This window comes from Palaemon carinicauda, chromosome 31 (genome assembly GCF_036898095.1).
Source record: "Palaemon carinicauda isolate YSFRI2023 chromosome 31, ASM3689809v2, whole genome shotgun sequence".
Taxonomy (NCBI): domain Eukaryota; kingdom Metazoa; phylum Arthropoda; class Malacostraca; order Decapoda; family Palaemonidae; genus Palaemon; species Palaemon carinicauda.
The window spans coordinates 77,799,755-77,812,851 of record NC_090755.1 but is presented as its reverse complement, the minus strand read 5'-3'; the positions used below and the strand labels follow the sequence as shown (position 1 = coordinate 77,812,851).

The 13,097-nt window shown below is 33.2% G+C and overlaps 1 protein-coding gene across 3 annotated transcripts in view; it reads left to right on the top strand.

Annotated features, from left to right (window-relative positions):
- Window positions 1–10,903, top strand: part of LOC137624553 (uncharacterized) — an 82,871-nt gene extending 71,968 nt beyond the window's left edge. For all 3 annotated transcript variants that reach the window (XM_068355451.1, XM_068355453.1, XM_068355452.1), the window contains one exon: window positions 6,028–10,903. In XM_068355451.1, coding sequence (XP_068211552.1) covers window positions 6,028–10,082 — 4,055 coding nt within the window. In that variant the 3' untranslated portion in view covers window positions 10,083–10,903. The remainder of the gene's footprint in view (window positions 1–6,027) is intronic.
- Window positions 10,904–13,097: the final 2,194 nt, after the last annotated feature.

The following is a 13,097-nucleotide window of genomic DNA, read 5'->3' as shown; positions in this document are numbered from 1 at the left end:
TTTCAGTACCTCACCCATCAGCCACTAGTATTACAAAATAGACATTTCTCCCTTATGAGTCCTCATGAAAAATCTTATGCAAAGCATTGTCTTACAAATATAACGTTATAACTATTTCAGCAATTGTTTACATAAACACAACCTCACGTGTTCTTACGCCTGCTGCGTGTATTCTGTCACTATCACTGCCTCAACGAGGCAATAAAATGATCCTCATTTGTGCTACAAGTGAGACTGCACGACTACAAAGACTCTTGGGTCACTTTGTAGTTGATGTGTTCTTGTATGACATTCCCCGTAGGAGTCACCACGACAGGATGCTCCTGTTCTGTCACCAACTTTTATATTTCTGATGTTATAGATAGGTTTTGTTCAATTCTATTTTTATATAATTGTTAAAACATTCATAAACACAATTCATTGCTCTCTTTTGAGTGTTTATAAATAAAATCGCAAGCAAACAAATGCAAAAGTATGCAAGTATGTAAGTGTTAAACAAAGTCAAGCCACCATAGAATGTTGAGAAGTAAAATTTGCCTAGATCTCAGGAAAGAAAGAGAAAAACTAATTCTAAGAAAGAAGATGAACACTCCAACAATAAGAAAAAAGCTGATGAGTTTAGTTTAGCAATACAAAATATGTACTTCCAGCTAATGACGAAATGGAAACAAATAAAGAAAGAATGAATAGCAGTTTAAAAAAAATTAATTTTGGAATCAGCACAAGAAATGAGTGGAAAATTTCCTAAACAAGATCAAGGAAAACTATCAGAGAACACACACACACACACACACAAAAAAAATAAAAACAATTCAGATATGAGGGTAACATCTAAGGGAAATGAAATAGAATTAGCAGAACTATCTAAAATAATAAACCAACTAAAAATCCAAGACATCTGTAAACACAATCAAACCAAAATTGAGGAAACAATAAAGAAAAGAAGAAGCACCAAGTTAACGAAAAGAAGACTTGGAACAGGGGGCCAATAGATATTTGCTTTAAAGAATGAAAATAGATATATCACCAAATAGATTGAGTTATAAAAATGGCAGAGTATTTCTATTCAATGCTTTACAATAGTGATATAAGAAAGAACTTTGCCAAAAGAAATAAGGAAACACCAAAGCCGGTATCAAAAGTAACAAAAGGAGAAGCATAGAAAGTATTAAAAGGCACGCTAAGAGGAAAAGCAGATGATGTGCCTAACAATTGATTTAATAATAGTTGGAAGAGATTTCACAATAGTAAAACTCACTGAACTTTACACGTAATGTTTGCAAGACTGTTTTATACATATAGCTTGGAAAAAACTTTATCATTATATTAATTCACAAAAAAGAAGACACAAAAGGCCTGAAAATTACAGCCTAATAAGTTTACTCTCCGTAATATATGAAATATTTTCAAAGATCATATCAGGTAGAGTAGAAAGACAGCTAGACTTTAATCAGCCAAGAGAGTACGAAGGTTTTAGTAGCGAATATTCAACAACTGGCCATATCTATGTAATCAACCAGCTAATGGAAATATCAACAGAGTATAACAAACTGCATGTATGACATTTATAGACTATAAGAAAGCTTTTGATTTTGTCAAAACTTCAGCAGTAATGAAAGAACTTCAAAAAAAAAAAAGGAGCAGATTAGTCTTATGTTAAAACACTTGGAGATATCTGTAAGGGTAGTAGAGTAACCCTCAAAATACAAAAAGATTATGAGAAAATTCCGATTGAGAAAGGAATTAGACAGGGTAACCCCCATCTCTCATAAATTATTCACAGCATGAATAGAAGTTTCTAAGAATTTAGATTGGAAAATGTAGGAATTAACATTAATGGGGAATATCTTAACAACTAATATTTGCAGATGACATAGTTTCATTTATTGAATCATGGGAGGAATTACTAAAGATGATACAACATTTGAATGGAGAAAGCAGAAATGTAGGACTGAAAATGAAAATGAGTAAAACTAAGATAATATTCAATGAAAAGGCAGAGACAATAGATAAAGGTTGCAAGTGTCCCTCTAAATTTTGTTAATGAATATAGGACAGACAGTAAATGTTTCCCCAGTACATGAGACGGAAATTAAAAGAATCATAAGCTGGGGACGGAGAGCTTTTGATAAACAAAATGAGATTAAGAAAAGTGAAGGGTTATTCCCTATAAAAAAGAAAAGTATTTAATAAGATGGTCTTTCAAGTATGAACTTACGCGTCAGAAACTCGAAGCCTTACTGAAGCCTTAGAACATAAGGTAGTAACAACTCAAAGAGGTAAAGAATAATGATGTGATTAACAGCATGGATAGAGAGAGCTAACCATAGTAGAGGATATTCTAACAAAAAGTAAGAAAAAGAAATGGATTTGGGCAGGATTATTAATGAAAATAACAGATAATAGATGGACAAAAAGAATGAAAGAATCAGTTCTTAGAGATTGCAAACGAAGCAGGGGGCCGAAAGTGAAGACTAAGGATTAATGATCTAAATAAAATTGCTGGTATATACTGGGAAAGAAACTCCGTAAACAGACATGTGTGGAAAGACATCGAGGACTTATTCCTGCAGTGGACTAATATATATATATATATATATATATATATATATATATATATATATATATATATATATATATATATATATATAAATATATATATATATATACATATATATAAAATATATATATGTATGTATATATAATATATATGTATGTATATATAATATATATATATATATATATATATATATATATATATATATATATATATATATATTTATATATATATATATATATATATATATATATATATATATATATATATATATATGTGTGTGTGTGTGTGTGTGTGCTTGTATATGTGCATCTTTTCTGCTTCTCGTGGCATATTTTGATAACACGGGACTATTTTGGAAATATAAAGTCACGCAAGTGTTCATATCACAATTACATGTTGATAAAAATAACTGTAGAAACTATAATGACTTCTTTCCTGAGATGTAATCAAAGCAACTACCAAACCCACATCAAAAACACTTTAACAGAAAATTTTGTTTCAGTTGACCGCCAACGTCCTTGAAAAATAAAGCGTTTTAGTTAACCGCCCAAGTCCTTTGGCAGAAAGCTGTTTTTATTGACCGCCCATATCCTGCGACAGAAAGTTCTCTCAGGTGATCGGCCACGTCCCCACGTAATTAAAACAAGCGTTTGCTTAAGGTGTCGAAGTTAGGGAAATCTCGCTGGAATAGTTTGTCGTTTTATAGTAATACCACACTTGTCTAACTGTAAAATTTCCGACAAAGATTTAGTTTTTGTTTTATCCGAGAGGCAGGATTAAATTTCAAGCTTTGGACAAAGCTTATAAGATATTCTCTCTCTCTCTCTCTCTCTCTCTCTCTCTCTCTCTCTCTCTCTCTCTCTCTCTCTCTCTCTCATTTTCCATACAGTTTGCATATTGATTTCTTTCTAGCTAGACCCCGTATCAAAATTCTTAGTTATGTAACTGTAATATTGTGATCTAAATTGACCTAAACATAAGATGCATAGTTCATTAAAATTGAGTCCATTATCTAGCTTGGTGGAGATTTGAAATTTATAATACCTTGTCCTATAGAATTATGTTATTATACATTCTTTTAGATCATTATATTACCTTACTAGCTATTAATAATGATGCACTAAAAGAAATGTAATATTCACACATATATATACATTACATACCACATATTATATATAAATATATATATATATATATATATATATATATATATATATATATATATATATATATATATATATATATATATATATATATGTGTGTGTGTGTGTATATATATACACATATATATATATATATATATATATATATATATATATATATATATATATATATATATATATATACATATATATTACTCATACACTTTAGGTAAATCCCATCCTTACCTGAGAAATTAGCTGCTGCTACAGTGTTGTTCCACATATCGCTGTTAGAGATAGATTCTGGCAGTATAGGGTGGAATCGGCCCCTCTTTTAAGAGGGTTTGATTCGGTCGGCAGAGATGTCTGGAAATAATTATGAACATTAAAACATGAAAAGATATATTTAAATCTCAAGGAAACCGACATTCAAATTTCGTGCAAATCATCAATTTAAAAAAATATGGATAAAAGATTACATTCATGCTTATGTTAGAGCCTGCAGATGCTATTAGGGAAATACTGTCAATTTGTTATAACTTTTGGAAAGCCACGAATTAAGTATATTCAAATAACATTCTGAAATACACATAAAATACACCATATTTTATATAACAGAAATTTAAGTTAATTTAAGGCATATTATCACAATTAGAAATGTGACTGATTAGTAATGGGTTGATGATAGTTCGTTGGGGATATCCCTGCATGCATATGCCCATAAACCATTGCCATGTAGTACGCAAGCATTAGTTATATAAACTTTAAAATCAAATCCCTGTTAAATACTTGTCAGTTCATTCATAGGCTTTCCCTTTCAAACCCGTTCTGGGTACATGTTGTGTTAGCCTTTACCCATCAAATGAACCCCTAACAACACTAAGTGGGTGGAGTAGAGGTCTTGACACTTGAATCACTCGTTTTAAGAGTAATTCTATGCCAAATTAGCATGAAACATTAACGTCAAAATACAAAAACATTAAAGAATTATATCATTTATTATGACAACTTGTAAATTTCCACACCAGAAGTTAATGGATGAATAATTTTGCTCTGATAGGGACAAAGAAAATCACGAAAGTACAGTATAATCTCAATGTGGATTCAGAAGCTTTATCATCTTATGTTATTTCTTAGGGATATCGTCAAGCTTTTTCTTAGTGAAGACCACAGAGACAGATTTACCCAACATTCTCAAAACCATCTTGTAAAGTAGAATTTAATTTTTCCCACACAAATTGAAAAGAATCCTTAGCAAATTTAAAGGTCAGTCACGGTAGAATTACATGATAAAGTGTGGCCAGGTGGGTTTTCTGAACTCCGTTCCGATAACCCCCCACCAAAAAAAAAAAAAAAAAAAAAAAAAAAAAAAAAATAGCCGGGAACTAGATTTCCTCAAACATTCAGATATTTCTAAAATCCCGTCATTTCCTTTGAAAGAAAATTGCATTCCTAACATGGAAACCAAACATACACTATCCAATATAACAAAGGACAAACTTGGACAGTTGAATTACAAATCTATATTGTGAGCTCCAAATTTCATTAAGAATATATTCATAGAATAGTGACTTCTGGACCGGAATGTGGAGAAAATTCAATGGACAGTACTATCCCATGAAGCTTGCTCCAAGATTGGGAGGATCGGCTACTATTTCCGACTATCGGCAGCCTAGGACTGCTTCCATAGACAAACCTTTTTGTTAGGTGCAGGTAGGAGCAGGCTGATGCTGGTATTTAGAGTATAATGAGTCCAATAAGACTATTCCAGCAAGTACTTTTAGCTCTCTTTCTGAACAGTTGCACTGGAATCTGTGTAATATAGAAACTAGATTCAGCCCGCTTCTGCCTACACCTGCTGAATCTGTGCGTTAACATAGCTTAAAATACTTGCAATAAAGAAGTGATATCATAAGAGCCAAATTTCTGACTTTCTATGAACAATTCAATCAACTGTTTTCGATCAAAATAATAAGATAACTATTTACTCCATAAGGCTAACAGTCTGTCAAACTAATTTGTATGGTATTAGCATAAATGAACCATGGAAGATACCCTATCAGTAAGCAACTGTGATTCCAAATTATTAAACGATGGGTTCATTTTCAGTTTCCAAATATATAAAGTATTTCCCTATTCTTAGTTTCATTCAAGTACTGTTTGTCATTGTTATGTAGCTTTCTTTTCCGATGTTAGAGAAATGTATTAAAACTATCTGAACATTGTTTAAACATCAGACTCATACTCTTTACACAGTGCATGTTCAACTTCATCAACTTATAATAAATAAAGCAATGAACTCTAAATCCAATCTTTTTCTTACAGTGTTGGCCCTCCGGAGACTCTACAAAATCATGCTTAAGAAGCCATCTTCCATGACAGCTCAGACACCAGTCCCTAGTGAAGACGATGAAGATGAAAGAATTCTGACGGCTAACAATGCTGGTGGCATAGGTTCTCTTTTTGAAGAATATTGGAGTAGACCTCTTGTTTTTCAGAAATATGTTGATGTTAATGGTTATGAACATGTAACTAGAAATAGGGAGGGGAATGGAGGGTTAAAGTTATCAGCTAGAAATCTGGCGGAAAGGGGTGAAAAAGATCTAAAGGGAATTAGATTTGAAATGCAGGAGAATCCTCAGGAGGGCGACATAAAGGCCGCAGTATCTTTTCCATATGATACAGATGGGAACAGATTTTTGTATGATGTGGAAAGGAATAACTTGTCAACAAATAATGATGAAAACAGAGTCAATTCTCTGTTGTCAGTTGATGGAAATTATGACCACAATGAGTCACTGAAAAAAGGAATCCTGATATTGGGTCCTTTATATGAAGGGACGAGAGAGGAGGAATTACAAAATGAAAGAAATATAGAAAGAATAAGTTATAAGAATGACCAAGATGACAGAACTTGGGTAAGAGCAGTGAAAGGAGAAATTATCGACAAAAATAACTGGCAAAATGAAAGAAAAAAATTATCATCAGATAACAAGGGCAGACCATTTAGTGATACAAACAAGGATTGGGGAATGCATAGTATCAGTAGTCATGGAACATGGATACAAGAAGCGTTAGACTATACTAGATCTGAAAATTCTGTAAGCAATGGAAAGGAATACTGGAGATTCAGCCATTATCCTACTGCTGAACAACAACTATTTTGCCAGTTGCAAAAGAACACAGAGCACGAACAATGTCCAGAAAGTTCAATAACTCTAGAAGACCCATTATCCAATCAAAATAAACTTGAACTGGAAGAGAATGGCCCGAGACTCCACATACGACACCATTCAAAGCGTGATGATTACACTTCTCAAAATAAAATTAATAAAATACAGTCGTATTATGCTAAGGCCCCTGACCCACTACCTCATTCATGGATGAACATGAACAAGAAAAAGCCTAATAGTTTGGGAAGAAAAGTACAGAGTAGAATAGGGGATTTACAAGAGTTAAAATTGTTAGGGATGTTTCAAGACTTTAAAGTAAAGGAGAGGGAGCAAAGAGTTGGAATAGATGCAAAGACAAGAAAAGTTGGGCATATTGGTGAAAAAGGAAGGAATATTGTAAACGGCTGCCATAAACAGCTCATCGAAAAATTACCAAATCACGTCACTGTTTCAAACCCTAAAAAAGAAACGTCTCCTAATTGGAGTAAAGAAACGTCTCCTAATTGGAGTTCATGTGGAGACAAACAAAGGAATAAATGTTTCTACACTAACTCAGAGCAATATTGGATGTTGGACCCACTCAGTCAAAATGCAGGTTATCTTGAACCTTTTCAAATTTCTCAGGATAGCAATAACAATTGTTCAGATTGGTATTCAAATAAAGATTTGAAATATCTATTTTATAGCAAACCTCAACCTGGGATATTATCATCTTCCAAAAAAATCTGTAACATACAATATGTTTTACCAAATTCAGATTATACTCAAAATCACGATAATCAACCCACTTTGAGGAAGACGTTTGCAAATTTCATGACGAAATTACGGTATCTATATTCCATATACAAATATTCTGGTCACAAAAAAATGAAATTAAGAAATCTTCTGACAGCTAATATGATAGAACAACCAGAGTTAAATGATTCAAATTTTTCTCAGAATTGCACAATTAAAGGGTACATAAGAAAAAACATCTTTGGCCAGAAAGTTCCAATAGAACAAGATGCAGATCAGGATCAGTCTGGTAATGGAGGAAGGCGTCAGTGGGAGAAGAGCAAAAGCAATAAGGAAAATAACTTTGCAGCAGATGATGATGCAGCCAGTATCCGCGACAAAGGTGGGTCTGACAGAAGAAGTTCTAGTGTCCATTCAGCAGTTAAGCCTACAACAAATATGCAAAGAAGTTTTGATGTTGATTATCGAGGTAGACAGAGAAAGCCCAAAGGCCAGAAATTATATCAAAGAAGTATAAGTAGTGATGAAGACAAAAGCTATGGTGCAATTGCACATACAGTTAAGTATAGGGATAAAGATTTACTGCAAAGACCTTATGTCAGTGATGTTCCAGACAGCAGTAAAGACTTAGCTGATAGTTTAAAGGGATTAGCAAATAAACGATTATCTAAGTCTCACGAGAGAAAAAGAACTAATCTAAGATATAAAAAGGAGTCTACATCTGAGCTGCACAGCAGAGATGCAAGTCATTCTCGTCGAAAATATGCTAAAACCAAATCAGAAGATTCCACAAGCAGTCAATCTTCCAGTTCCTCATGTTCAAGTTCCAGAGCAAGATCAGCAACAAAGCCTGCCCCTAGAATTAAAAGAAAATCCATTCCAAAAGAAACAGTTCAAACTGGCCCATCCCTAAAGACTGCAAGTAGCTATGATGAAAGATATGACCAAACACAGTTTCTAGCAAGGCTAGACAGTGTACTTTCAGACCTTGTTGAAAATGAGAAAAAGAAAATAAGTAAGTATGGCCATCCAAGATTAAGAGATATTAGACATGCAAACTCTGGTGATTTCTTGTCAACAAAAGCCTCTCATAAAAAAGAAGATAGGTATGACAGCAGGAAAAAATCTGCTCCAGAGGTAAGTTCAAATATGAATCCATCTGTCCAACAGCTAAGGGCAACTCTACGAGCAGTTAGAGTGAAAAAACTAACCCCTGTAACGTGTGACCTACTTGAGAAACATGCAGAAAGATTTACAGAACGTCTTCCTCACAATCCAAGGATTTTAAAGTCCCAAGTATCATCTAATCTGTTGGCACAAAGATGTTATCAACCTCCTAAACAAAAGTCATCACGTAACAATCAGGATAATGCAACTGCAGATTATGCTTCTGATTTCTATTCTTCAGATGAGGAACCTAAAGAATTACAGACTGCATGCCAAAAAGATCTTCCATCCATTAATGCAGAGCCAAAAGAGTATCAAGAGAAATTTGAAGAAACAGATATTGCAACTGATGAAAAAGAGGAAAACGACACTTGCTCTGGTAGTGATAACCCGATGTCAAAAAGGTATGCACTTAATTATCACAAGAAAATGCAAGAAACAACATACAAGTCACATCATGGAGATGTTGGTGATTCGGGTGACTTTAGTGTTGACAGTGCCTACACCGGTAGCCGTGGTGCTACACCCGAAAATGTTCTAACATCAACAGTTAAGTGTCGAAGTCTAGGGGGAAGTCTGACTACAGCTTTACCTGCAATGAGATTCTATAGTTCATACAGACACATGGCACGCTCTGAAAGGCTAATAGAGCTTAAAAGAAGCATTCTCTATGACATTAAGCAGTCTAAATTGTATAGTGATGAAAGTATAAATTCTCTTCTTGAAGAATACAAAAGAAAATGCTGTGATGTTAGTGCTGCAGATGTACAAGAGGTGATTTTAAGTGTCCAGGAGGACCTGGGTGTTAAACCTAGACCTGATCACTACATATGTCATTTGCTGCAGGCAGCTGATGAACGAAGGCAGGGGGCATTTGAAAGTAATCTTACCACTGACACAGCCACTCCAGAAACTCAGAGTCCTAACTCTAACACAGTTGAAGATCCTTACGCACTCAAAGTCACAAGTCATCCAGTAAATGATGGAGATAAAGGATCAAACGGTAGGTTAAAAAAGAATAACTCCAAACAGGACTTGGAGGAATCAGGTATATTATCCCGTAAATCTGAATCTAGTGAGAAGTCGACCACTCTAAAAGCAAAAAATTATCAAAGACTACGACACAGTAGGGAAGAAAAGGAGGACAAAGCTTGGGCTGAGGTAACTTTAGGGGACGTGGCTCCCACCGTGGTGGCTGAGGCAGCACAAGCGCAGGTCGAAGCCAAATCAAACACAGATGACTCTGACCAGGACTGGTCAGGATATGTTACAGACCTATGCCAGCAGTTTGACATCAAAATATGAACCTGACTACACCATTCATACGCAATACGTTAGTAAATATAAAAGACACTGTTATAGATAATTTGTTAGTTTTCTTTACAAACCTTTGTGTAGTTAAAAACACACATTTCTTGAAATGAGATATCCCGCTGTCAAGACAAATAAGCTATTTACCCATGCCTTTGGGAATACAGTGATGATGATAAATAAAATGGATCCCAGGACCCTGTTTACTGTAAGTTTCAGGTAAAAAGAACTACCTTAATATATCTAGAATAATTTAGAAGAATCGAAATTTGAAAGCGCTACAGATGGCAGTGGTATTTATTTAATGTATGAATCTATATTCTCAAGATAGAAAATGTTATTCTGTACTTTTCATATATCTACACAGTAGATATTTCCTTCTCTCTCTCTCTCTCTCTCTCTCTCTCTCTCTCTCTCTCTCTCTCTCTCTCTCTCTCTCTCTCTCTCTCTCTTTTCCCTGCTTTTTCAGCATCCTTGGTTTAGATATTACGAAACTTACAACTTTTCATTTCCGTCCATTACTCAAGTACTCCTTCAAAACAGTGATTAATTATCTGAAAAAAGTAAATGGGTATTTTATCAACAAGAGCCACAGCTTCAAAAAATTTTCCAGTTGAAAATAAAAAATAGACAATAAAAAGAACTATTTTGATTAAAGTGCTCTGACGTGTTCTGAACCTAATGATGTCTAAAGCAACCGGAAAAACCTCAGTTTTGGGTCGTGTATTTAACTGAAACATCAATGAAAACTTTATTATAATATTGAGAGGTATAATACTAAGTCAATATAAAGGCTAATAAAGTATGGGTGATAAGTTTTTCTTTATTTTTCTATAATGTAATATAGCTAGAGTTGAAGACTTTTTAAAGGTTATTTGGAATAAGTTGTGTAAATGATAATTACACAGCATTACAAGCTAGATTTATTAAGTCATAAACACACACATACACACATTTTATATACACACACACACAGTATATATATATATATATATATATATATATATATATATATATACATATATATATCATATATATAAAAATAATATATTATATATATATATATATATATATATATATATATATATATATATATATATATATATGGAGATTTCCCTGCAGATTACCCATGAACCGGAAGGGAGCTTCAAATGCCATTAACTATATGCAAACGTGTGCCAACCTACACCAAAACAAAGGGAATTCAGTGTTCGCCTTGAAAATATCCAATGAATTAATTGGAAGGGATATAATCACGACATATTTGGAAATATAGAGGTAATTCCGGTGATGTTATTAAAGTGGATACCTTCAGGTAATGAAAACAGCAAACAGTATTCATCCATTACCTCAAAGACGTTATGATGATCAGGAGAGATCTTCATGCTATTTTACAATTGTAAAAGTATCTTTTGAAACGAAAAAAAAAACTATGCCGATAAAATTACCATTAACTAAGTTAGTTAAAGTACATTTGGTATAGTTCAATGAATATTTATGTTAGCTTGTTCCAGAATGGTCCTAGGCTTGCCAAAATCAATTCCTATGTCCGGATATCCATCGGGGTTACCACAAACCCTACAGTGATCTACAAAACCCTTCCATGTATCCCAACAGGATTCATTAAAACTTTCCAGCCAAACAGATAAGGCCAATAATCAAATCTGATTATGGGCAGGCTACAACCTAACCAAGCCTGACACGTCAGTTCCTTTCAGCTAAATCAGATTATGCGTTCGCTAGAGTGTATATTAAGCCTTAATTCAAATACGAGTGGCCATTCTAGCAAGCCTACAGTTGCGTCCTATATCACCTTCCATACCTGACTGTGCTTTGAAAACCAGAGGACAAACTTGTTATTACTCCTTTATTTTAACTGTATAGAAATATTGATGATTGGGTATATTATGATTTGATCCCAGATTGTCTTGTGTATAAATTTGAAAAAGAATGATATTTGACTGTGATGAACTTTAAGCGTCGATCTATCACTTAAAGCTAAAGCCAATTTCATCGTCTTTCTGCCAAGATTATAATATGAAACTTAATGCCCTCTTCTGAAAGCCTTTAAGTTTTAGATTTTATATATATATATATATATATATATATATATATATATATATATATATATATATATATATATATATATATATATATATATATATATATATATAGTATTAATTCTTATAATACTGTAGCAAAGCTATTATCTCAATACCGTTTTGCTATATATTGGTAAATGTTTATAAGAATGTCCCACTTTTGTTATTTCTACTTAGAAAATTATGAGCTACATAATATAGACATTCAAAATATTTTCAGAATATAAACAATATTATCCGACCTAACAAATACTGTCAATTTGAAACACTTGAATGAATATTGAACAAGTCGAAATTTAAACCTTGTTTAAATTTCCTATTGCCAGATTTACGGATTCAACTAATTTTATTCAACACCGTTGGCACGGAGATGTTATTTAGTTCAACTATTTACCTCCTCTTGGCCAGGGAATCTGGTGTAGTGTTTAGTACAGCCTAACACTACTAGATGGCACTGCAGATATTCTTACTGCATTTTCATTGGATTTCAGACTCGGATGAGTAGCCTACTGTATGGCAATTTTCTTTGGGATTGACAATTTTTAACTTCTAACCGCAACTCTGAAGTAAAATTTCATCTTAGTTCTACAAGGTTTGAGGATATAGCCTAATAGGTTTGGAAAATATCTTTTTTTGATAAAAAAAAAATCTGTAAAACCTTTCTAAATAAAAAAAGATGGTTTTACTTTATCAGCTTATTCACGAGTCCTAGTTAGTTTGAATATTCCAAATAAATAATAATTAAAGTATTGAGTTTCAACTTATAAAATGAGCTAAAATAAATAATTACCCATACCCCCGAATAAACTTTCAACAAGATTACTAATCAGTAGACTTGTAATGTTCAAAAATTTATTCAGCCTAGAAATGAGAGCATCTAAAAGTTGACATTCTACAAGAAGTACAA